We start from the raw sequence: 26,888 nt of genomic DNA, 5'->3' as shown, positions 1-26,888 counted from the left end.
GTCAAGTGTAAATTTGCCAAATTTTGTCAGAGCTTTGTAGCGCAAGTACTTTCGTAAATTTCGATATACTGGATGAACTTGAATATGTGTTGTATGTCATGAATACTAACTAGTGTATGTATAGTAGTGATGAAAACAACGCAATCATATTTGAACTCTGAAAACAGCGATCAGGTCGCTACTCAAGATGGCGCAATCAAGTGCAGTGTTTCCCATAAACTGCCAAGATTCCTGTGGCGGTGGGGGCGTGACGGCGGGCGTGGCTATGGGCGTGGTCCCCATGGCATCATCGAGTAATTTGCATAATTTACTACAATGATATGATTTTCTCTAAAAAGGCTCAAAAAATGTATACTTACTAATTAATAATAACAGTTTTGTTTTAAACGTCCATTAATCCATCCATCCATCCATCCATTTTACAATATAATTACAACACTTTATGTACATATTTATATACAGATTTGAACAATAAGTTATTCACTGAAATATATTTATTAATTGTGGTTCTTACAAAAAATATATCTTATAAAATATAAAAGCTAAAATGTCTCTTAAAGCTCTGCCCCTTTAATTAGTGCATACTAAATAATTTAACTTTAGCCTACTACTACAACCATATTATTTACCAGCAACATAAAGTGAAACAGAGGCAGAGGTGTCCTGCCACAGTCAGTAACAAATAAACAGAAAACAGTAGTGGTCAAATACAAATAAGGCAACAAGAGAAGTATCCTACACTTCTCTTTTGTAAAGTATGGGCATCTACATCAACTATATGATTTGCCAGAGAAGCTGGACAGGACAAAAAAAAACCAAAAACAACATTTTATTTTATTTTATTTGTGGCGGACGTAATTCTTTCGTGGCGGGCCGCCACAAATAAATGAATGTGTGGGAAACACTGAAGTGTGAAACACTGCCAGCGGCGAATACACACATAACTACATAGTAGAAAAGACAGTTGATTCAAAACATTGTGTAAGTACTACTTCCAAAAGATACCTTAAGCCAAACACTGTAGCCGAATGATAACTCTATTGTTTGCATGTATCTAGCTCGCCATCTTAAACAAAAAGCAAAAGGATGCAATGAAATTCCAGATGATAAGATTAAAAGGTAAAAGGGGAAGGTCTGGTCGAAGGCTGCAGCTATCAAATACTTTAGTCATCAACTAGTTTTTCCGAATAATCGAGTAATCGGATAAAACACATTTTAAAGCCCCAATTCTTATTTTAGGGAAAATAATTGAAATAAACAACAGACTTTTCTCTTGCCATGACTTTCATTCTATGTTTCTAATAAAGTAAATGCACATCATTCACATTGAAATTGCACTTCTAACATGGGCATGAATAAAAAAAAAAAATCTGCCACACAGATTACATCACACCGCCATTCTCCTGTGTGTTCTATTGCACATCCGTGCGAAAAAAAACTCCATGTGGTATGGATTTATCACATTGTTTTAGTTACACTCATTACACAATTAATCGAAGCAACAGAATATACATTGCAGATTTTTCCTAAACAATTAACACTTGCAGCCCTAGCCTGGTCCCAGCAAGTTAGTAAATTTGGCAATGATCATTACAGTGAATTTATTATGAGAATTACTCGCTTTACTAACCAATTTGTGTTTTTTTTTCTTTTAATAGCATGTTCCGGGGCCCACAGATGGGGATTGGGTCATTGCTGCGACTAATTGAGGCCCACACAAGTGCTGGATGGCGTCTAAAAGAATCCTTCCTGCACACAGAGACTGTATATTGTCTAAAAAAGTGCTTTCTTTTTAGCACTAACTGTGAAAATCAATTGCAGCAAGAGGCCTCATTTCAAGACCTTAACTCCAAGGTCCCTGCAAAGTCCAAACTATTGTATTCTTTTTGGAAGCACACTGAAGTGCAGGATTATGTCCAGAACCCAAAAACTGTGAATGCGCATCAGGACTTTGTATCCGGTCTTCCACTCTGGAGAAGACGTGGGAACATTTTCAAGCCGTCGCACTCGCATTTCACTAATAAAAGTTACGGTAATCATTTCAGTAATGGACAAAGATCTTTACAATGGTTAAAAATCCAGAACAAAGCACAGGCATATAGCCACTCTTTTAACCAAACCAGAGCAGTTCTTGGTGCTTGGAGTGATTGTCTAACACAGGAAAATGAAAACAGGTGTCGACAACTCCTGGGGCCCAATGTGACAATGTATAAAGTGGACAAAGAGAGAAAGGGGGGCAGTCTGAGCAAAGGAAAAAGTCAGGGAAGATGGGCGTCCATTCTAGTGTCTCTCTGTAGTGTAGGAAATGAACCGGCATTTCTCTTCACACTGCGCTCCAGAACGCTCACGGGCAGGCACAAAGGAGACGTCAGGTTAGTGGCCAAAAACCCCCAAACATTTTTCACTTCTGCATGGGTCCTCAATTTTGCTTTTTTTGTAGCTTTGCAGGGGGCAAGAGTGATCCGTCAGACACTGATGTGGTGGCCACTGCACTGAGGGAGGCACGGGAGGAGCTCGGTGTCAGTGTCTCTTCAGAAAGGGTGTGGGGTGTTCTCAAGCCTCTTAGGGACATGGTAAGTGGAACTTGTAACTTATATTCTTTTGATTACATTAACTCAGTGATGTCCCTCACTTTCACACCAGGTTTTTTATGTTTTGTGAGGTCGCTCATTAAGATAACGAGAAAAAGGGAGGACTGTTTTTTTTCTGGACTATATAAGCCGCACCAAAACATTTTTTAGAATTTTTTTTTTTCATATATTAGTCGCATCGGCCTATAAGCTGCAAATATATATGTTGCGAATTGTATTTACACAGAAAGATTTTATAATCGTTTATATTTATATACCTTAATTGTTTCCAAACGGTATCTGTAACACAGCAGTGAAACGGCTGATCAAACAAAACAGAAGTCATTGTCATGGAACCACAAGCTGCGGAAGCTAGCTCTCCAATCAGCTAAACAGACTCAATAACTCCACGGTGAAGTCTCTGTGAATTTACTGAGGAATGTGTTAAACTGGAACTATACAAAAATACTGCCACTGTAAGGTAATAATAGTAACACAGACATACGTACAAATATGCATTAAAACACTCCTACAGACATCACACATGGTACGGTTTATAGGTAAGAATTGTTTGTTGTATTGTAAAACTTACAAACATTGCTTGGATGAATGAATGAATGAAGAATCCATATGAGTAGAAACATTATTGACGATTAAAAGACATAACTGCTTCTACTTCCGGTTCAAAGCTTTACACAGCTGCACCTGCGGTGAGCAAACTCTACCAAAAGATAGCACGTGGTTAATGAAAACTATCAACAAAGAAAAATCCATAAATTAGCCCCACCGTTTTGTAAGCCGCATGAAAAAAAGTGTGGCTTACAGTCCGGAATTTACAGTAATTAACTTTCATAAAAATATTATCAAATACTTCTTATTCCTATTTATTTATTTTGGTAACATTAAAAAACATTTGTAATCGTTCTTACCTTCTATTGTATTTGTATGTGAAGTATATGCACTATCTCCCATCAAAACATACCGTATTTTCCGGACTATAGAGCGCACCGGTGTACAAGCCGCACCCACTAAACTTCAGAAGAATCCCCCCCATATATTAGCTGCACCAGACTATAAGCCGCAGTTATTTACAGAAAAAGATTTTGTAAATATTTATTTCCATACCTTAATTGTTTCCAAACGGTGTCTGACAGTAAACGGCTGATCAAACAAAACAGAAGTCATCATCATGAACCCACTGGCTGTGGAAGCTAGCTCTTCAATCAGCTAAACAGTCTCAATAAATACACAGTGACGTTTTGGTGAACTTACAAAACTGAAACAATAGAAAAATAATGCAATTGTAAGTTGATAATACTAACACAGACACTTGTAAATGTTTTAGCATATTAGCTTATGCTAAGGACGCTTGCTTGATCACATTACGATTGCATGTACAAGTATGCCTGAAAACACTCCTACAGACACCACACATGGTAAGATTTATAAGTAAGAATTGTTTTAGCTATATTGTAAAACTTTTATTAACATTGCTTGCAGGGATAAATGAAGAATCCATACGGAACGGCATTTGTACTTCCAGTTAAAAACACTAAACAAAAGGAAATATTGTTGATGTTCACCCCGCAGAACCTGCAGTGGGAGATTTCCTCCAAAAGATGGCGCCATAGCACAAACAATAACACACCTTTTCAGTGTCTGTTGAAAACTATTTGTTGAATACAAAACATTAATGTCTCTTAGGATTTTACATTCAATGTACATGCAATCGTACTGTATAATCGCCTCTGTTTGGTCTGAATGTGTGTTTGATCTTGGATATATAATCCTTCATATTGGCAACATTCATTTATTCAGCAGATCATTCAAAAAAATCTATTCTTGCGTCTGAGAAAACCAAAACAAATGCTGGTTCCTTGCTGATTAGTCACAGAGTGACGTTCATCTGCTAGCTCACGATCGCACTCATTTCTCAGTGTGGCGTGTCAGAGTACTACAAGAGGTATTCTAATAAAGTGCTCAGGTGTCCCTTTGGTCCTGGAGCCACTATGTGGCTTCATAGCCATTTTTCAGGCTCCCTCTCCAGAATAGACAGCTGTATTTACAGTCCGGATATCAATAATTACTATGTCACCCTTACATTAAAAACATTATTCAAGCTGTAGATTCTTTATTTTACAAACTACAAATTCATGGTGTAAAAATGTCTTCAAAAAAGCATAATATTAGGTTTACGTGTAAAACGACAGATTTTTCAATTTGGTTTAATCATGATTGATCACAGATTATTACATGTTTGCATAATTTTAATTAATTTGACCCAAATGCTATTTTACCGTCACAATGTCATCCAGGAACATTTTTTAAATGTTTTACTTAAATGTACATAATTTATTTGCTGAAAACTCGGTAACAGATTATCTAAAGTCAGAGTGTATTCTAGAGTGACATTTGTCAGCGAGCATCCCAGTTGCAGTCTTCTTACTCATCTTTGCACTGCAAGCATACATTTATGCAATGATGTTTTTTAGATTAATCACACGAGCTAGCTTGTTATTTTTGACAGCCTTTGTTTTTCTTTTTCCACCATGACAGGTGAGTTTCAGCCTCACCTGCCTACCTTAACCGCATGTTTCTGGTTCAACTTTATTTGGACAAACATTTACAAAAACTGAAATGGGAGCTGATTGAAAATAATGAAAATAAATATGTCTAATCCCCCTCTTGTCCCCACAATTCCCCCCTCTGTCTTCCTTTTTTTCTCTTTCTATCCCCTCCTGCTCCGGCCCGGCTGCACCAAATGATAATATAAATACATTTAATAAAGTCAAAATACAAATAAGGCAACAGGAAAAGTATCCTACACTTCTCTTTTGTAAAGTAAATCTGAACAGCTGATATGGGCATCTACATCTACTATATGATTTGCCTGAGAAGCTGGGCAGGACATTATAAAAAAGAAAATTATGAAAATAGTATGAATAAAAAATACAAGTTCCAATGGAAAGTCATACTTACTGTTTTTCTTACCTTTCTTCAGTCAGGGATGATGGTTGCTCCTGTGCTGGCTAATGTTGGTCCTTTCGAGGAGTTATCCTTCAAACCAAACCCAGGAGAGGTATAGTCCTACTTAGTTGTTTACTTGTGACATTAAGTGTTTATTGGGAGGAGTCACATATATTTGCGGTATGTCTTGTTCATTTTTACTAGTGACTCAATTTAAACTATCATCATTAACTGTAATTATATAAGATATTTAATTTCTTTAGTCTGTGTTTAACCACATCAATTCATGTGCACCCAAATTCATGTTTTCCTTTTTCCCCCTCATCTCAGGTGGAAGAGATTTTCACATTGTCCGTGCCCCATTTGTGCGACCCTCAAAACCGTGGCTACACACACTTCCGCACAGGGGACAAGTACGGCTACACGTTGCCGGTGTTTCGTAACGGGAAGCATCGAGTGTGGGGACTGACTGCTGTTGCCTTAGACCAGACGCTGAAGCTTCTTGTCCCGCCACACCCGCAGTGAAGGTTGAAGATTTTCGTATTTGAAAATGTGCAATCAAGTTTAGTGTGGCACATTCATCTGAATACCACTCTCCCTGGTAGTTTGACCTATACATGATTACTGTATTATTACATAAATATTCACATAGGGGAAAAACTTCCCTAAAAATCCTGTGATGTGAAATGAGCAGCTTTAATATGAATCAAACAATTTTTTATTTACCGGTAGTTGTGAAAAAAATATTTGCACAGATGAAAAAAACTAGTTATTTATGATGCAAAGCTATATAAGCTATATATGTGAACACCTTTATAGTATACATACACACATCACAATGTGGTGTGTTGAAGAACAAATGCATTAAAGAAACTAAAAAGTTTGTTGAAAGTAGTTTTTATTGGTCATGTATTTCTAACAAGACAAATCGTGTGGCTAGTATGCCAAGTTGATTTGCTGGACGTCATTGCAAATTTATCTGTGGACATAAATCATTGCGATGATTTGCAAATGGACTCTTCTTTTTTGAAGACCTTTTGCACAAAAAATTTAGGTGTGGAGTTTCATTATTTATGTCCCTGTGGGCATATCCTGAGTAGAAATAGCTTTCCCCCCCACACCTCTCTCAAACAAGCGGCCCACCACTGTAGGAGACCAAACAACCCTTAAAGAAATGCATGGCACGGCATGGGAGAGCAAACCACAAAACACCACTAAATAGAGGAGGAAGTTTACACTAATGCTTACAACAATGTCCTCTCTTCCCCAAAGATTGTCTCCATCCACAGGAAGTTGTTTTGCCACCAGGATTTAGTATGCAGGACGGTCATTCACCAGTCACGTCGGGTAATCATAACAACAACTATTGGGACATAAACACCAGAGACATAAATAGAGAGACTGTTTGCCTAAAATTTTAGAACTGAAGAAGCCTTTTGGACAAATACTGAAACGTCTTTAACAAACAGGAGTCCAATCCCCTCGATTCACCCATTACGGATTATCACAACATGGATAACTGAGAATCACAGTCATAATTGTGATGGACTATGAATCCTTGCTGAGAAGGCATATCATTCTAGTCTTGAGTGAGGCATTTGTTTTGGTGCTATGTTTTTCTGTTATGTTTGTTGGATATTTAAACCGATTACAGTCAACCAGCTACTTAAGCAGTGCCCATGATTGTATATGTTGGTGGTGCTGTTGTGCAAGGTGCTGCAAACTCGTAGTTTCAAATCAGGATGAAGTACAATAAAACGGCTTTGACTGCTTTTTTGGTGTCTTGAAGTCTGTTTTTGTTTTGCAACCCTGATATTTTTTTAAGTGTCAATTAAGGCCGCGAGCACTCCACGGGGTCATGTGAGTCAGGCAGAAGGTGGCAGTTAAAGGGCCAGCTGAAGGAGAAAAGGTCCAGAGCTTGGCTGCACTGTTGCTCCGCTGAGGAACAGACTGAGCGGCAGGGCTGGAGAATGCCTCCCTGAGGGCTGCACTGTGGCAGGAACATCCCACAAACGAGTCTCCGCAAGGGCTCGAAGCAGGCTAGTTCCATCAGAACCTTAAACACAGAGGAGAACGTTTTGGGTGCTATTCAGTTCAACCTCATTCTCCTGTTTTAAAAGAAGCCATTGCTACCCTGTACTGTCGCAGAAGTGTGGCAGCCTCTGTCTGATCGGCGATGGAGAGCCAGATGTTGGGGAAGGAGGTGAGGTTGTAGCTGAGACCTTGACACATCTCCACCTCTATGGACTCACATGCTGAAGCTGGTGGAATGAAGAAAATAACTCAAGGTATTGAGTGCAACATGTCCTTATGTTGTTTTGATGTGTAAGAATCACTTACTGAAGGAAGGGTAGGTGGAGTTGCCACAATCTTGTTCATCTGCTCCGTCTGAACAATCGTTCCAGCCGTCACACAACCACTGCGGATGAAGACACTCACCGGTGCTGCACGCAAACTGACTTGGACCACATGTCCCTTTTAAGAAACAGCACAAGAAGAATTCATCGGAGGTAAACAATAAATAAAATACAGTGATAAATGTAAGATAGATTTGTAACATTGTGTATATATATATTATAAATAGTATAGGTATGTTTGGAAAATATTTCTCTGAGGTCAAAGGGCCTGCTGCCTCACAGGGACAACATTTGAATTTTACAAGTGGGGGACACACCGGCTTGCGTACAGGGGCGTGTTTTGAAGGCATTAGATGCATCTTCAGCCTGCAGCCTCAGCGGCCGTTTTCCAATCTGTGCTAATGTTTGACTTGTCTCCATTCAATAGTGTAACAATATTTTTGGACGTTAAGAAATGCAGGACACAAAAACGTATTTTGAAAAAGTGCAGAATGTTCCCTCTCTCCCCTCCAAATTACGTCCATGTTGCTTCACCAATAATAAAATAAAAAATTGGAAGAAGAGTGTCTCAATACTCCAGAAAAACAACTTACTTTCCAGTAAGGAGACAGACTGATATGTTGCGTTGAAACCACTGTCGGCCACTCCCTCATCTGCCACGAACAACACAGTCATGTGGTGACCGGATGAGGTCAGGTATGGGGGGAGGGTGGTGCCACAAAACCTAGGACAAAGGCAGAAAACACAGACACTGCCTGTCAACCTGTAATTTATGTGACTGACACAAAGTAGGACACTTTTACAGTCACATAGACAAATCATAGAGGCTAAAGGCAGGTCAGTGAAATACAAAAACAGAAGTATACTATGTGAACAAAACTTTTATATACTCTTATCAGTTGGAATGGGCCAGACTCCTTGTCTAGAAATGTGAAAACGGCATAGTGTACAGAAGTCCCAAATTGTCCATATTAAGACCATAGTATGTTTTACCTTCCCAGGACTTTCTCCGCTCCCGTGTTGCTGCTGTCATAAACCTCCACATAGTCAAACTCGCACACATCCTGAATCTCCAGGCTGAAGTTTTTGAAGCTGAGCATGATGACGTGGCCCTCCTCAACAGATATGTGCCATACACAAAACTAATGACACACAAAATAAATATTGAATATATCTGCACTGGTGGGTATAGCATGTGACAGCCCGGCCAAGAATAGGTGAGAATGTACCTGCTGGTGAGGATAAGGCCTCGGGTGATTTGGACTGGCCAGGAAGCCATACGGCCCGGTTTTCTGCCCCCCGCAATCTGTGCGTGAAAATAAATTATTATGATGACTTCCGGCAAGGAAGTCATGTTTATGGTTGGGTTAGTAGAAGACTGAAGTACTGTGATAAAGTCTTAAATGTGATATTTGCAACCTTTAGAGGGCTCTAACTTTCTAAAAGTATTATATCCTGCCCTCTCCTGTATGTAGAGCACGTAGCTACAGTATTGACTATAAAATATATATATATATACATTTCTACATCTATATATTTATGTATACATCTATATATCTATGTTCACATGTATGTATATATCTATACAGATGTGTATATATATGTACATACATATGTACATTCATATGTATAAAATCACTTTCATCCATCCATTTCCTACCACTTGTCCTTTTTTGGGGTCACGGGGGGTTGCTGGAGCCTATCTCAGCTGCATTCGGGCGGTTGGCGGGGTACACCCTGGACAAGTCGCCACCTCATCGCAGGGCCAACACATATAGACAGACAACATTCACACTCACATTCACACACTAGGACCAATTTATTCATAAGATTTTTGACAATGATCCACAATATTGTGTTTAAAACTACATATTCTAAATTAGTGTAGGTTAAATGCCCTGTTGCCCATATAAAGTAACGAGTCAAGAGTAAAATTGTGAAATTTAAATGTTGAGATGAATCTGTCTTCGTATAAAACTAAAATGAATCGAACAACCGACGAGTCAAATCAAAGAATAGAAAAATAAAAAGCAAAAATGTTCCGTATCTGTAGCTGACTGACTGATAGTGGACAGAGTTCCTGGGTATTTCAAGGTGCATGGTGGAGCCTTTCTTTCTTTAATTTTTTTAAACAAAACTCCTCTGTGACATGGTCAGCATATATCAGGGTTGCCATCTGTAGTTTGCAAAACAGAATTGTCCCATATTTAGAAAATAAAAAAAGTATGCATCCATTATTGAGCCTAAAAAGTACACACTTTGTCCTGTATTGTACTGTGAGAACCCAATATATGTTTTAAAATGTTAATTTAGTTATTAAATGACAATGAGCTTTATGTAACATTTTATGGCAAACTTTTTCCAAGCCCTTTCTTATTATGTCACCAATGTAGGCAAATATTCTGTCAATCCCTGGTGGTCAGAAAATATATCAATGTAAACATTAAATGGTTGTCAAGCCGTGGCAACCCCTAACGTGAAAAAGCCAAAAGGTTGTTTTTTTTGCTCTTTTGCACAAAAAAATATTGTGTATACCGACATATAGAATTATTTGTTTTTAATGTACTGTATTTGTACTAATCCAAAAATATGAACCTAATTCAATTACGGTTTGAGTCAATTTGTTTTACATGCACAAACACACAAAAAACAAGATGTCTAAGTCAGCAACACAGGACACTCAATTGTTGTCGCAACATAGTTAACATTTAAAAAGTGTGTAAACATTGCTTCAGAGCAAGTTCTAGAATGAGGTCCTTTTTAAAAAATGTTTTAAAAGTTAATAAAATCCTTTAATGTCGGTCTAAAATAGGACCGTCCAGCTTTGATAGAGGATTATGCTCCACTAAGTGAGTTCTCACATTCTCATTTAAGTGTGTTATATTTTGACCTCTCACCTTTGTGTTTTTGGCTGCAGTTCGCCTCATCCTGTTGGTCCTGGCAGTTTGGATGGCCATCACACACCGACACAGGCAGCAGACAGCGGCCACTGTCACACATGAACTCTTCTCTGGAGCAACTTTCTGAGAAACACATACAAAGGTATTTGGCACAGGTGTACATTAAAACACGTATACGTAGGGGAGAGCGGGGTTAGATGTCCCATTCGTTATATAACGGCGCCAGATGGCGCAGACTCTAGAATTGTGGAATGAAAATTTACGCAAGAGAGAATGAGAGAGAAAACAGATTGGTTACGTTTATTAAGTTCACACACGTATTTTATATATATCTGCCATGTTATATATAATTACCCAAAATAATTTTCATCGCAGTTCAGCGGTTTATTGACAGTTTAACTCATTTATGCTCGTCAAAGCTCAGATAATTATGTTCATTGTTTTCTGGCGCCATTTGGTGATTAATGAGCACAATTACACCAAACCTATATGTTCCTGTTTTACAATTAGCAAGAATGAGATTTTTATGATAAGCAGTGACACTAGAGTTTTAAAAAAAAGTGCGACAACTAACCCCATTCTACAGTACTATTATACAGCCAGAAGCGGAATTAAAGAAAAACCCAATTAGCAGGTAGGGTACTTTGCTTCGGTTTGTCATCTATGCACACAAACCACTGACTGTGTCCAGGCAGTAAAGTCCTGTACTGCGCTGTGAAGCCGCTGCCTGTAATGCTTCCATCAGAGCGGAAGGTCACCCACACTGTGCTGCTGTTTGTGTTGAAGGTTGCTGGAGCTGCAACACCACAGAACCTGCAGCAGAGACACACACAGTCTGATAAGTGGAATACACAACACAATGAAGATTACATTGTGACTGCTTGAAAGGGTTTATAAGCGAATGTGACTCACTTCGATTGTGCAAGGAGCTACAATGTCGCTGTATAAGTGTGTATATTGTTGTATGTTGCATTTTGTGTGCACGAGTGCGTTCACACGGGGAAGTACCGTAAAATGCAAAACGCTGTTAATACCCAGCGCTCAACACATTCAGTCATGGAGTCTAACTACACTCAACAGCTGCCATCTTGGCTACCTAGCAGAAGGGGAGGGACTTAACTCAGGTGGTTGGAATACACAATTAAAAAGGAGAGAAAAAATTTAAATATTGCCATCGTTATTTTCGGTAAGAAGGCTAGGACAGTAATAGATTTGGTATGAAAAGTTACATCGCTCTCGAGAACTAGGTTTGCAATTCACATATTGAAGTGTACTGACTGAAGTTTTCTATCTGTGTACCTAATTTCTAAATGGGTGCATTTTGGTGTGGTTTTATGCCCAATCCATTACTGTCAAGGCCTACATACCGTGGAATGACGATGGCAATATATATATTTTTTTATTATAGAGGTTTATTTGAAATAGGGACAGATACAAAAACATAAACATCTGAAACAGTTATCCGATGTATGCATCATAGTGTTTGTAGCCAAAGCTAATTTACAACACTTGTCCCCAACAACAACAACAACACAGATTTACAGATTAACCCGGTTCCTCTTCTTCTCTACGTTTTAATTGTGGATTGCAACAACCTCCTCTCCTGCGACGTAGACAAGATGCCAAGACAATTGTTCTACTCCCGATATGATACTGGTATTAGAGCACTGAGTATTGGTTATTACTGATATTGATACAATTTGATATCAGCACAAATCATGTATATAGTTTTAGAGCACTGAGTATTGGTCATTACTGACGTTGATACGATTTGATATCAGCACAAATAATTTATATATTTTTTTGTAGTGTTGAATGCTAGAAAATCATGTGAAATTACTCAAACCCTGAACAATGATAGGTATGAAAAAGACTAAACTATTTATCATTGGCCGTCTGGAATGGACTTCTGCTATCTTTAAGTTGAAGTGGAGTGGTAATGGTTTTTGTGCCAACACCTAGTGTCCGCATTAATCAATTCAGCTAAGCACATGATGCAGTAAGTTGAATGATGCGAACACGTTTGTTACTGGATACTTTCTAATATGCCTCTGCCTTGGAGACTTTGTATCTGTAGGTAATACGCAACTACATTTATTTGTTACTTGTTTATATTGACAATTGTGTTTAGACTGCAATATTGTTAGTTACAGAAAATAATTGAGGGCAGCGCGGTGACCCTGGGGGTAGTGCGTGCGCCTCACAATACAAAAGTCCTGGGTTCGAGCCCCCGCTTAGAGTCTTTCTGTGTGGAATTTAGCTGCTCTCCCCAGCTTACTCCCACCTCCAAAGACATGCACCTGGGGATAGGTTGATTGGCAACACTGTGTGAATGTTGTCTTTGTGTTGGCCCTGCGATGCCACTTGTCCTGGGTGTACCCTGCCTTCCGCCCCAAAGCAGCTGAGATAGGCTCCAGCAAACCCCGCGATCCCGGACAAGTGGTAGAAAATGGATAGATGGATGGAATTAAGGACACCTATTACGCTTGTCTAGCTTGTGTGCTAGCTCCTAGTAGCCTATAGCCCAGCATGTTTACCTTTTGTAAATGACTTACCTAAAATACAAGAAATTACAACCATGTGTGTTTATTGGAGGACGTTTAGATGTTAAGTAAAGCAGGACTGCTTGTATCGGAGCTTATATCAGAGAGATTTTACATGCAAGCCGGTATCATCCGATACTTCTTTTTTTTTCCTGATATTGGATAGCTGGTGTATATTGTAGCGTCCCGGAAGAGTTAGTGCTGTTGTGTTTATGTTGTGTTATGGTGCGGATGTTCTCCCGCATATTTGTAACAGTGTTAAAGTTGTTCATACGGTCACCCTCAGTGTGACCTGTATGGCTGTTGATCAAGTATGCCTTGCATTCACTTGTGTGTGTGAAAAGCCGTAGATATTATGTGGCTGGGCCGGCACGCAAAGGCAGTGCCTTTAAGGTTTATTGGCGCTCTGTACTTCTCCCTACGTCCGTGTACACAACGGCGTTTTAAAAAGTCATAAATTTTACTTTTTGAAACCGATACCGATAATTTCCGATATTACATTTTAAAGCATTTATCGGCCTATAATATCGGCAGTCCGATATTATTGGACATCTCTACTTTTAACCCATTGTACTGACAGCTGACTGACACCCGAATTGAGACACAACCACAATATAGTAAACGACTGAGGCACGCTAAATGGTATACATTGTTGGTCTTTAACGACGGCAGTTGTAGCTCCAGTTCAAGGAGGTAAACAATGAAGGAAATGTATATATCCTTTTTAGGATGGAAGCTAATATGAGCATAAATTATGTTATTATGTTTTATGAATGATCACTAACCTGGTTGCCCAAGAGCTGTGCTCTCCATGCTCCTGCACCTCCAGCCAGTCAAACAGACATGGCGATGGGCCCTCCACGTTCAGCGAGGACACATGGATCTGGACCAGGAGAGGGGGCGTGGCTTGGATCACCCACACACACAGCGTGTTCGGCGGGTAGGAGCCGGGGTGATTTGGTGAGCTGAAAAAACCTTCTGAGTCGGTTAAAACTCCGCCACAACCTGAAGGAGAACATGGATTGTCGTTGAATCCCAAAGTTAGTGCGAGTAGCAGTTGTTTACTTTGAATGTCCTACGTGTTTCAGTCGTGGAAGGAGTAGCCGTACTGTCCTGTTGGATGCTGATTGCAGGACTTGTGGACATCTCTCGTCCTCCTGCATTCAGCATGGTAGTAGGGCTGGAGGACGACAGCTGCTCTTCGCCCTCTTCACCTTTAACCTCTTCATATAGGAAAATAAACAAGAGACGGTCATCAAGCAGCTACTGTTTAGGCGTTTTTTTTATTCTAACCCTAAAAGGTGCGGAGACTCACGTGTGAGGATGAGAGCCAGTGTCAGACCAAGAGCTGCGACCAGCACTAAGGCAGCAGCACAAATCCCTTTACCCCGACCACGGTGATGCCGCAGTGGCAGAAAGCACACCACGAAAATACCCCAACCTCGGCCTGAAAGGTAACGCACACATTATTAAGTACATGAGTAGACTAGAGATAGACCACTATGGTTTTTAGGGCAGATACCGATTATTAGTCGCCAAGGAGGCCGATAACCGGTATTTGAAACCAATATTAATTTGCAGTAAAAGTATTTAAAGTTAAACATGAATAGTATTTGTCAGTAAACAGCTGGACAAGACATGAAGTTGTTTTTATTCACTTTTTTTTAAACGTTGCATCAGTAGCGACAACAAACATCGCTAATGTTGTGGTTAATTTAGCAGCCCACAATTCACAAACACTTACTACATGTGTCTAAGAGCATCAACATTTGCATTTCGAATTATGGTATATCTTGGAAAATTGTTAAAAAAATACGGGATTTTGCGACATCAAAATAACTTGCCATCCACTCAGTTTTATAAAATTGTATAAGAGTTTATGGATTTAATTAGGGATGTCCGATAATATCGTACTGCCGATATTACCGGCCGATAAATGCTTTAAATTGTAATATCGGAAATTATCGGTATCGGTTTCAAAATTATCGGTATCGGTTTCAAAAAGTAAAATGTATGACTTTTTAAAACGCCGCTGTGTACACGGGCGTAGGGAGAAGTACAGAGCGCCAATAAACCTTGAAGGCACTGCCTTTGCGTGCCGGCCCAGTCACATAATATCTACGGCTTTTCACACACACAAGTGAATGCAAGGCATACTTGATCAAGAGCCATACAGGTCACACTGAGGGTGGCCATATAAACAACTTTAACACTGTTACAAATATGCGCCACACTGTGAACCCACACCAAACAAGAATGACAAACACATTTCGGGAGAACATCTGCACCGTAACACATCAACACAACAGAACAAATACCCAGAACCCCTTGCAGCACTAACTCTTACGGGACGCTACAATATACACCCCCTGAAACCCACCCCCCCTAACCCCGCCCACCTCAACCTCCTAATGCTCTCCCAGGGAGAGCATGTCCCAAATTCCAAGCTGCTGTTTTGAGGCATGTTAAAAGAAATAATGCACTTTGTGACTTAAATAATAAATATGGCAGTGCCATGTTGGCACTTTTTTCCATAACTTGAGTTGAAGTTGTTCTCTTATTTTGGAAAACCTTCTTACGTTGTTTAATGCATCCAGCGGGACATCACAACAAAATTAGGCATAATAATGTGTTAATTCCACAACTGTATATATCGGTATCAGTTGATATCGGTATCGGTAATTAAGAGTTGGACAATATCGGAATATCGGATATCGGCAAAAAAGACATTATCGAACATCTCTAGATTTAATACATTTGAAGGTTTCCTCTTGAGGAACCCTGAAATATTTAACATTTGAGTAAAATCAATTCTGGGCTCCTTATAGATGAGACATTTTTAAAGCTGACCGACATAATTTCTTCCTAGATGTTACAGACAGTATGAGAATGTGTGAGCTGCTGCCTGCTCTTCTTTACTAATATAATAAGTCTCCTATTTGTCAGTAAATTTACTTAACCTTGGGATTTTTGAAAGGGATATCTTTTCTGTCTTCGGGTCCTTCTCCGTCGCGTTATTTGATTGAATCACTAGCATGAAACTCTCCGCGCTCCAATAACGAGCCCACGCTCAGTGTTGTGGACGGAGGCTTGATCAAACAAACAAAACGGAATCGATAAAACGCTGGGACAGAAGGACAAAAACCGAATTTCATGGTAAAATATAAAAAGTTCTGCAAGTTTTTCACTGCTGCAGTCGAAAAAAATAGGCAACTCTTAACTTGCAGGGTAAAATGGCTGGTGCTTGAACATACTTTGCAACTACCTACTTGACTAATTAGGTCTATTAATATACTAAACACTGGTATAGTATGTGTATATATTGTATCTGCTGATGTAATTGTAAAAATTTTTTTTTTTTTTTTTAAAAGACTGATACCAATATATGTCAAAATGCCAAATATCAACGCCAATTATCGGCCGATCTCTAGAGAAGACATAAGGATATACGCCCCACCACCAACACATAAACAGTGTTCGCGCCCAAAGCATACTTTTACATACAAACTTACCAGTTGTTTGTGGTTTCAATAACTCAGGGGTGGACAATGTCCCTCGAAATCCCTCCTCATGCTCGTCACACTCCCCCTCCAGCTCATAGGCAGGGTTGCAGAACACATTCTGAAATTAGGTAAACATGGTTGGCTACACGCTACTAGGAGCTAGCAGCTTCACAATAATAGCCCACAAGCCAGACATGTGTAATAAGGGTTCTTCATTGAAAAATATTGCAGTCTAAAACATGATATTTGTCAAAATAAGCAAGTATCGAATAAATATAGTTGCATAATACTTACATGTACAGTCTCCAAACCAGAAACATATAAGAAAATATCCAGTAACAAACGTGTCTGCATCATTCAACTTACTGCGTCATGAGCTCAAATTAGTAAATTATTGTGGACACTAAGCAACTCCAAAAACAATTACTACTCCACTTCAACTCAAAGGTAGCATAAGTCCATTTCAGACAGTTCATAAGAAATAACTTAATAACTTAATTTTACTTGGTCAACCAGAACATTTACAGTGACCAAATAAACTAAACATTAGGTATATCTAACATGATCTGATACAAACTACACATGTATATTAATGTATTACATAATGCATATTCATTTGATTGACTTGTTCAGTGTAATTTATTCAAATCAGGTTGATGGTGAATGGAGATTAAAAAAGCCCCACAAACCACTGTCCAAGAATATCCATCCATTTATAGTTCCTGGAACTAAAAAGTTCCTGTGTGTGTGTGTTTTTTTTTTGCATTTGCACATCACAAAGTAATTATCCACTTAAAAAAGTTTATTGGTGGAAACCCTGTCTAAAAATGACAGGATTTAAAAAAGTACTGTGTGCTAATTTGGTGAGCTGAATTTAGTTCCTCCAAAATGACAGTTCTGTGGTACAGGGGAAACTGTTTCAACCAAAGCAATGTTATATAACCCATTGCATATGAAACTTTATTTGTATTAATTTTGCAGAATATTTAATTTTTATGTTGTAAATACTCATCTACATGCATGTCTGCGCTGGAAAAGGAGCTACTTTTAATCTCACTGTCATGTGTAGTGTCAATAAAAGGCATTTTATTCTACTCTTATACATTGTTTTTACATTCCATTTTTATATATACCTTTTAACCTAGGCCATTTATATACTCTACCATTCTTTTTTTTTTTATGTACATACTATCATTGTGGTATTCAATTGGTATCATAATAAAGTTATTTGAATCCTTAAAAATATACATTCTCCTTTTTAGGAATGAAATAGTTATTTCCTAATTCGTATAATTAAAAAAAAAAACATATTTACATATACACACACATATATAGATACAAATATACAAATGCACACATATATAAGTACAAAACCCAAAACCAATGAAGTTGGCACGTTGTATAAATCGTACATAAAAACAGAATACAATGATTTGCAAATCATTTTCAACTTATATTCAATTGAATAGACTGCAAAGACAAGATATTTAATGTTCGGACTGAAAAACTAAAATTTTGTAGCAAATAATCATTAACAGGGGCATTTTTAGCACTGTGTTACATGGCCTTTCCTTTTAACAACACTCCGTAAACATTTGGGAACTGAGGAAACCAATTTTTGAAGCTTTTCAGGTGGAATTATTTCCCATTCTTGCTTGATGTACAGCTTAAGTTGTTCAACAGTCCGGGGTCTCCGTTGTGGTATTTTAGGCTTAATAATGCGCTGCACATTTTTAATGGCAGACAGGTCTGGACTACAGGCAGGCCAGTCTAGTACCTGCACTCTTTTACTATGAAGCCACGTTGTTGTAACACATGACTTGGCATTGTCTTGCTGAAATAAGCAGGGGCGTCCATGATAACGTTTCTTGGATAGCAATATATGTTGCTCCAAAACCTGTATGTACCTTTCAGCATAAGGGTGCCTTCACAGATGTGTAAGTTACCCATGTCTTGGGCACTAATACACCCCCATACCATCACAGATGCTGGCTTTTCAACTTTGCGCTTATAACAGTCCGGATAGTTATTTTCCTCTTTAGTCCCGGGGACACAATGTCCACAGTTTCCAAAAACAATTTGAAGTGTGAACCGACATCAGCGACCATCTGCCAGTCTTTACTATTTATGATGGGAACTACAGGAAGAAGAACATTGACAAAAAGACATTTCAAAGACTATGCACAGAGGAAGGAATGATTTTCTTCAAGAAGGATCTGAGGAAACAAATTTGGGACAATGTATATAATGAAGATGATGTAGATGATGCATATGGGAATTTTGTCAACACCTTTCTAACACTCTATGATAAACATTGCCCATGGAAAGAACGTAGTAAGAAGCAAAAGAAAAACAACCAACCGTGGATGACAAAAGGACTGAAAAATGCTTGTCACAAAAAAAACACATTGTATCGAATATTTATAACACAAAGATCTATAGAGGCAGAAAATAAGTATAAGAAATATAAAAACAAGCTAATTGGTATACTACGAACATGTAAGAAGGAATACTACAGTCAATTATTAAACAAGAACAAAAACAACATGAGAGCAACATGGGGCATCCTAAATAGCATCATTAAAAATGGTGCTAAGAAAGATTACCCCCAGTACTTTCTAGATGGACATACAAAAAATGACAATATGAACCAAATAGCTGAACGTTTCAATGATTATTTTGTTAATATCGGAACAAATCTGGATCAAAGAATTCCAAATGCAGATGATGGGTCAGTTGAGGACTTGAGTGAGCTCATAGACAGAAATCCCAATTCCATGTTTCTTAAAAGTGTAACAAAAGAAGAAATAATCAAAATTGTAAATACAAGACTTCAACTGACTGTCATGGAATAGATATGGTAACGATAAAAAAGGTTATAGAAGACATTTCAGAACCTCTGACATATATCACCAATGTATCATTTTTAACCGGAAAATTCCCAGACGAAATGAAAATTGCAAAAGTCGTACCAATCTATAAGAATGGAGACGTACACCAGTTTACTAACTACAGACCAGTTTCATTACTTCCACAATTCTCCAAAATCATGGAAAAATTATTCAATAGTCGATTAGATTTATTTATTAACAAAAGTGGGACGCTCGTGGAGAACCAATATGGATTTCGAGCAAATATCTCAACATCAATACCATTAATTAAAATAACAGAGGAAATTACCAATGCAATAGATGGTAAAGAATGTGCGGCAGCAGTATTCATGGACTTAACAAAAGCATTTGATACAATTAATCATGATATTTTAATACAAAAATTAGAACGATATGGCATCAGAGGTTTGGTATTGAACTGGGTAAGAAGCTATTCAACCATCAGGAAGCAATATGTGAAGATGGGTGAAAATATGTCAACACGGCTAGATATATCCTGTGGTGTGCCGCAGGGATCAATACTGGGACCAAAATTGTTTAATCTTTATATAAACGACATTTGTAAAGTTACAAAGGACTTAAAGTTAGTTTTATTTGCAGATGATACAACTGCTTTCTGTTCAGGAGAGAACACACAGAAGATAATACAAATAATAACAGAAGAAATGAACAAATTAAAAAGATGGTTTGACAAAAACAGACTATCTTTGAATCTCAGTAAAACTAAAATAATGCTATTTGGTAATAGTAGGAAAGAGCATCATACGCAACTACAAATAGACGGAGTAGACATCGAAAGGGTAAAAGAAACCAGATTTTTGGGAGTATTAATAGATGATAAAATGAACTGGAAATCTCATATACAAAACATACAACATAAGGTAGCAAAAAACATTTCAATAATGAATAAAAGAAAACACGTCCTGGGCCAAAAATCACTTCATATTCTCTACTGCTCACTAGTGTTACCATATCTGAGGTATTGTGCAGAAATATGGGGAAATAACTACAAATGTGCGCTACATTCGTTAACCATGTTACAAAAAAGATCAGTTAGAATAATACATAATGTTGGATATAGAGAACATACAAACCCTTTATTTATTAAGTCAAAAATATTAAAGTTTGGTGATTTGGTAAAATTGCAAACAGCTAAAATGATGTACAAAGCAATCTATAACCTGCTACCAAAGAATGTACAACATTTCTTCTCAACTAAAGAGGAGAAATATAACCTTAGAGGAAAAAATAATTTAAAACATTTATATGCACGTACAACACTTAAAACTTTTAGCATAACAGTATGTGGAATTAAATTATGGAATGGATTAAGTAAAGAAGTTAAAAATTGTACTGACATGATCCAGTTTAAGAGGTTGTTTAAATTAATAGTGCTTACAAAGTACAAAGAAGAAGAATTATGAGAAAAACTTCCAACCTTATTGAAAATATTCTTCATCTCAGTATGTTAATAATGACTGAATTAATTAATTACATATTACAAACTGTTGTATATACTAATTCATAGATGTTATTTTATTATATAAAAAGGTCAGTAAATTATTTTATATAATTGTAAATGCTTTGAAGTGGGAAAGGGGTAGGATTAAATAAGCTTTGCTTCTTCCTACTCCTTTTCGGGCATGATGTAAATGAAATGATATGAAATTGTGTGATGTATTATGATGTAAATGTGTTCATGTTCGAAATAAACTAAAAGAAAGAAAGAAAGAAAGTGTCCAGGGTGTACCCCGCCTTCCGCCCGATTGTAGCTGAGATAGGCTCCAGCGACCCCAAAAGGGACAAGCGGTAGAAAATGGATGGATGGATGGTGTGCACTTGTCAGACCACAGAATACTTCTCCACTTTGCATCAGTCCATCTTGGATGAGCTTGGGCCCAGCGAAGACAGCTGCCTTTTTTGGGTGTTGTTGATGAATGGCTTTCGCTTTGCATAGGAGAGTTTTAACTTGCACTTACAGATTTAGCGACCAACTGTAGTTACTGACAGTGGTTTTCTGAAGTGTTCCTGAGCCCATGTGGTGATATCCTTTACACACTCATGTCGCTTTTTGATGCAGTACCGCCTGACGGATCAAAGGTCACAGGCATTCAATGTTGGTTTTGGGCCTCGCTGCTTACGTGCAGTGATTTCTCCGGATTCTCTGAACCTATTGATGATATTACGGACCGTAGATGGTGAAATCCCTAAATTCCTTTCAATAGCCGGTTGAGAAATGTTGTTCTTAAACTGTTCGACAATTTGCTCACGCATTTGTTGACAAAGTGATGACCCTCGCCCCATCCTTGTTTGTGAATGACTGAGCATTTCATGGAAGCTGCTTTTATACCCAATCATGGCACCCACCTGTTCCCAATTAGCCTGTTCACCTGTGGGATGTTCCAAATAAGTGTTATATGAGCATTCCTCAACTTTCTCAGTCTTTTTTGCCACTTGTGCCAGCTTTTTTGAAACATGTTGCAGGCAACAAATTCCAAATGAGTAATATTTGCAAAAAATAAAGTTTTCTAGTTCGAGTGTTAATTATCTTGTCTTTGCAGTCCATTCAATTGAATATATGTTGAAAATTATTTGAAAATCATTGTATTTTGTATTATGCATACATACACACACATATATATATATATATATATATATATATATATATATATATATATATATATATATATATATATATATATATATATATATATATATATATATATATATATATATATATATATATGTATATATATATATATATATATTAGGGCTGCAACAACTAATCGATTAAATCAATTAAAATCGATTATAAAAATAGTTGCCGATTAATTTAGTCATCGATTCGTTGGATCCATGCTATGTGCATGCAGATGTCCGGCAATTTATTATTTTTATTTTGTTTTTATTATTATTTGTTTATAAACCTTTATTTATAAACTGCAACATGTACAAACAGCTGAGAAACAATAATCAAAATAAGTATGATGCCAGTATACTGTTTTTTCCCCCAATAAACTGGAAAGGATAGAAATGTAGTTAGTCTCTTTTATCGATTATTAATCGAAGTAATAATCGATAGATTAATCGATTATCAAATTAATTGTTAGTTGCAGCTTGTAGCCCTTATATATATATATATATATATATATATATATATATATATATATATATATATATATATATATATATATATATATATATATATATATATATATATATATACGTATATATATGTATATACATATATGTATATACATATATATATACACATATATATATATATATATATATATACATACATACATATATATACACATATATATATATATAAAAATATATATTTAAAATAAATATAAATATATATATTTAAAAAAATATATATATATATATTAAAAAAAATAATTAAAAAAAATAAATATATATATATATATATATATATATATATATATATATATATATATATATATATATATATATATATATATATATATATATATATATATATATATATTAGTCCAACTTTATGTTGCTATTATTGTCAACATGTTGCATTTTTACCCGCTGTATACTTTCTATTGCCACATGCTCTTATCTAATATAAAGTGATTGGTGTAGTGGAGAACATCTAACTGGCTTCTATGCCTCAATTCTGGACTATGTAACCTGAACAAAACGCTACCAGGTGAAATAAACAAATTGATTATACAGTATAAATATATTTAGTACGACCTACACAATATTTTATGAATTCCAGTGAACTATTCTGTTATTATAAAGAACCGAAATGTTACCCACAGTCTGTAGGAGACAGATGTGCTTGTCATACCCTGTTGGAATACTAGAGGGCGCTGCAGGCTGAGGCACAACATCGAGCTGGCAGCAGGTGTGGTAACAAGATGGGAATTGATTGATTGAGACTTTTATTAGTAGATTGCAGTAACAGTTTAGACTTACTTTTTGACTCTTTGATTTGCCCACATTCATTTTAAGTGGAACACAATTAAAGGAGGAAGCAGACAAAAGACGACCTCGTAGACTGAATTTAACATGACGTCACCACAGGTCGCCTGCATTATTAGTCGCCATAGATTCAGCCGGAGCTGGAGGCCACGCCCCCTCCAGCTCAATGCGGACCTGAGTGGGGACAGCCGTTCTCAAGTCCGCTTTCCCACAATATAAACAGTTTGCCTGCCCAATGACGTCATAACATCTACGGCTTTTAGAGAGTAGAGTGCACAACAAGGAGAGAGAGTTCTTGGTTTCTTATGTGGGTTTATTGTTAGGCAGTTTCATTAACGTCCTCCCAGCGCGGTACCAACACACAACAACAGCAGTCACGTTTAGTCTACCGTAAAGCAGTTCTTCTGCAGTAAACAGCAATGTTGTGACACTCTTAAACAGGACAATACTGCCATCTACTGGATAGCCTGCAGAACACTGAAATTCAAGTATTTTATTTATATGTATAATAAAATGTAAAAAAAAATATATATATATATATATATAGCTAGAATTCACTGAAAGTCAAGTATTTCATACATATATATTATATATATATATGAAATACTTGATTTGGTGAATTCTAGCTGTAAATATACTCTCTTCTTAACCACGCCCTTAGCCACGCCCCCCGCCCCAAACACGCCCCCCCACCTCCCGATATCGGAGGTCTCAAGGTTGGCAAGTATGGCCTATGGAGGGTTCAAATGGGACACAATTAGATAAATAAAACTTTATTTAAATATGAAATCAATTATAATTGGAATTAAATATATTAAGTACACTTCAATATTGAATTCGAATAATCGTTGAGTTAATATTAGTGAACCTGTGATACGTTGCATTAATGTATTTTATTGAACTCTGATTGGTTACCCGGCACTTACACTTGTCTGTGGAACTTGAATCATAGATGGTAGGAGTACTGGTCGGTTCTTTGGTCTAAAAGGGCAGAAATAACTCCGACAACTTCCATTTATTCCGCTTCAAGCTGAGTCAGCAGGTCTTGCTTCATACTACTCAAGGTCTACAATACCTACCACTAACTCCCGAAAAATCACCCACATATATACTCTTTCACTGCCATGTTTTGAAGGACTTCCAAAGTTTCATGCTTGAAACAAAACAAAAAAAATGACTAGATTTATTTGCACCGCCCACTGACTTTGATAAGTTATTTTACCTGTCAAAATCACCAAGTGCTGACACACGTATCAATGAAATAGTAAAATAATTAAATGACAAAATCGTTAAGTGTAACAATTGTTCAATTAAATATAGAAATAATTAATTGAATGTGATTTATTTTTTAATTAAAAGGGGTCATATTGTTTTTTTTGTAAAACACTTCCTTGTGGTCTACATAGCATGTTGTGGCGGTTCTCCGGTCAAAAGTTTGCATAAATTATTTCACAAACCATCTTCAAGCAGCTTTCCGTCTCTTCAGGATGTAGTTTTTAGTGCTTGCATATGGAGTCTACTGACGGATATAAGTTAGAACTATACACTACTTTATATCAGAAATGGCAAAAGCGGAGGATGCATGTGCATGTACGAGCCAGTCTTCCCCACAACAAGTGAATAGAGAAAAAGAATGGATTTACAGACTTCGTAGAAGTATAATGGCAGACTCGCGCAAAGCTCTTCGAGTAAAACTTTGCCATATATGGTAGGGGTGTGAATTCCAATCCTCCAGAAGTTCTTATCTTTGTCTGTGATGTCCAATGAAACAAAAATTGAGCTGTTTGGCCACAATACCCAGCAATATGTTTGGAGGAGAAAAGGTGAGGCCTTTAATCCCAGGAACACCATGCCTACCGTCAAGCCTGGTGGTGGTATTATTATGCTCTGGGCCTGTTTTGCTGCCAATGGAACTGGTGCTTTACAGAGAGTAAATGTGACAATGAAAAAGGAGGATTACCTCCAAATTCTTCAGGACAACCTAAAATTATCAGCCCGGAGGTTGGGTCTTGGGCGCACTTGGGTGTTCCAACAGGACAATGACCCCAAACACACGTGAAAAGTGGTAAAGGAATGGCTAAATCAGGCTAGAATTAAGGTTTTAAAATGGCCTTCCCAAAGTCCTAACTTAAACGTGTGGACAATGCTGAAGAAACAAGTCCATGTCAGAAAACCAACAAATTTAGCTGAACTGCACCAATTTTGTCAAGAGTGGTCAAAAATTCAACCAGAAGCTTGTGGATGGCTACCAAAAGCGCCTTATTGCAGTGAAACTGGCCAAATATTAACATTGCTGTATGTATACTTTTGACCCAGCAGATGTGGTCACATTTTAAATTCATAAAAGAACCAAACTTCATGAATGTTTTTTGTGACAAACAAGTATGTGCTCCAATCACTTATCACAAAAAAATAAGAGTCGGTTCGATTTTTTTCCCCCCGCTGACATCACCAATGAGAAAAACATCCCAAATGGGGATAATTTTTAAACGCTTTTTGGATTCGCAATTATGAAGGCAGGCAAGATTGTTTTATGAAAGCTCCGCCATGCCTCCATGGTTAGATTGGACATTTTCGGGACTTATGAGATCTCAAATACACAAAAACGGGTACAAATAGGTAAGAAAAGTTGGCTTTGCAAAATAGGTCCCCTTTACATAAATTACACATTTAATAACAGCTATGTACTTAATAAAAATAAAAAAATTAACACAAATGCAATTTTATAATCAGAATGTCATACAGGATTTATTTTTTTATGTGTTTTTTGCTGAAAACTAAGTTTTATCCAAAGTCCCAAAGGTATATTTTGAAACGAAATTTGCACCACTTGCGTGATTAATTTGCTTTTATACATGACTAATGTGACATTTTCTTGTGATAAGTCACACACGTTAGCAAATAACTGGACTATCACCCATCACTGTCAACCGCTGTCACCTTGTAGATGTCTGAGCCGTCACGAGAGTCCACGACTACTTGGCTGAGATCAGACATCTTTGGTGTGCTGCTCCTCTGTCAGGGACCCGGGAAACGCTCCATGTGTCCGCCAGGAAATGTTGCAGAATTTGTCCAAGTGTAAAGCTTTAGTGGTGAGCAGGTCCTGTAATGGACGTCCACCAACATGCTCCACACAGAGACTTGAAAATGAAAGTATTCATTTCCAATTAAAAAAAAAGAAATATCTGCACTTC

The 26,888-nt window shown here is 37.4% G+C and overlaps 2 protein-coding genes across 2 annotated transcripts in view; one reads left to right on the top strand and one right to left on the bottom strand.

The window, feature by feature from the left end:
• The window catches only part of nudt8 (nudix (nucleoside diphosphate linked moiety X)-type motif 8), a 12,291-nt gene extending 4,972 nt beyond the window's left edge, over positions 1–7,319 (top strand). The window contains exons 2-5 of the mRNA XM_062068016.1: positions 1,659–2,372; positions 2,441–2,573; positions 5,572–5,649; positions 5,868–7,319. Of these exons, the coding sequence (XP_061924000.1) occupies positions 1,659–2,372; positions 2,441–2,573; positions 5,572–5,649; positions 5,868–6,062 (1,120 nt within the window). The 3' untranslated portion in view covers positions 6,063–7,319. The remainder of the gene's footprint in view (positions 1–1,658; positions 2,373–2,440; positions 2,574–5,571; positions 5,650–5,867) is intronic.
• Positions 6,428–26,888, bottom strand: mfrp (membrane frizzled-related protein). The gene is made up of 13 exons (XM_062067210.1): positions 26,635–26,888; positions 16,850–16,958; positions 14,653–14,784; positions 14,417–14,560; positions 14,123–14,342; positions 11,477–11,607; positions 10,792–10,917; positions 9,124–9,200; positions 8,888–9,036; positions 8,488–8,618; positions 7,878–8,012; positions 7,671–7,798; positions 6,428–7,593 (listed from the first exon to the last, which is right to left on the bottom strand). The coding sequence occupies exons 1-13, from the start codon at positions 26,689–26,691 to the stop codon at positions 7,369–7,371; spliced, it is 1,764 nt and encodes a 587-aa protein (XP_061923194.1). The 5' UTR covers positions 26,692–26,888; the 3' UTR covers positions 6,428–7,368.

The sequence above is a fragment of the Entelurus aequoreus genome, linkage group LG13 (genome assembly GCF_033978785.1).
Source record: "Entelurus aequoreus isolate RoL-2023_Sb linkage group LG13, RoL_Eaeq_v1.1, whole genome shotgun sequence".
Classification (NCBI taxonomy): Eukaryota; Metazoa; Chordata; class Actinopteri; order Syngnathiformes; family Syngnathidae; genus Entelurus; species Entelurus aequoreus.
This window is presented reverse-complemented; position numbering and strand designations above follow the sequence as displayed.

Excerpts from the sequence above, each read along its gene's own strand:
- mfrp (XM_062067210.1), bottom strand. The coding sequence starts at position 26,691 with ATGTCTGATCTCAGCCAAGTAGTCGTGGACTCTCGTGACGGCTCAGAC. Across the intron at positions 14,561-14,652 it reads ACTGGCTCTCATCCTCACAC|AGGTTAAAGGTGAAGAGGGC; the intron begins GTGAGTCTCCGC and ends TCCTATATGAAG. Across the intron at positions 11,608-14,122 it reads CACAGCTCTTGGGCAACCAG|GTTCTGTGGTGTTGCAGCTC; the intron begins GTTAGTGATCAT and ends TCTCTGCTGCAG.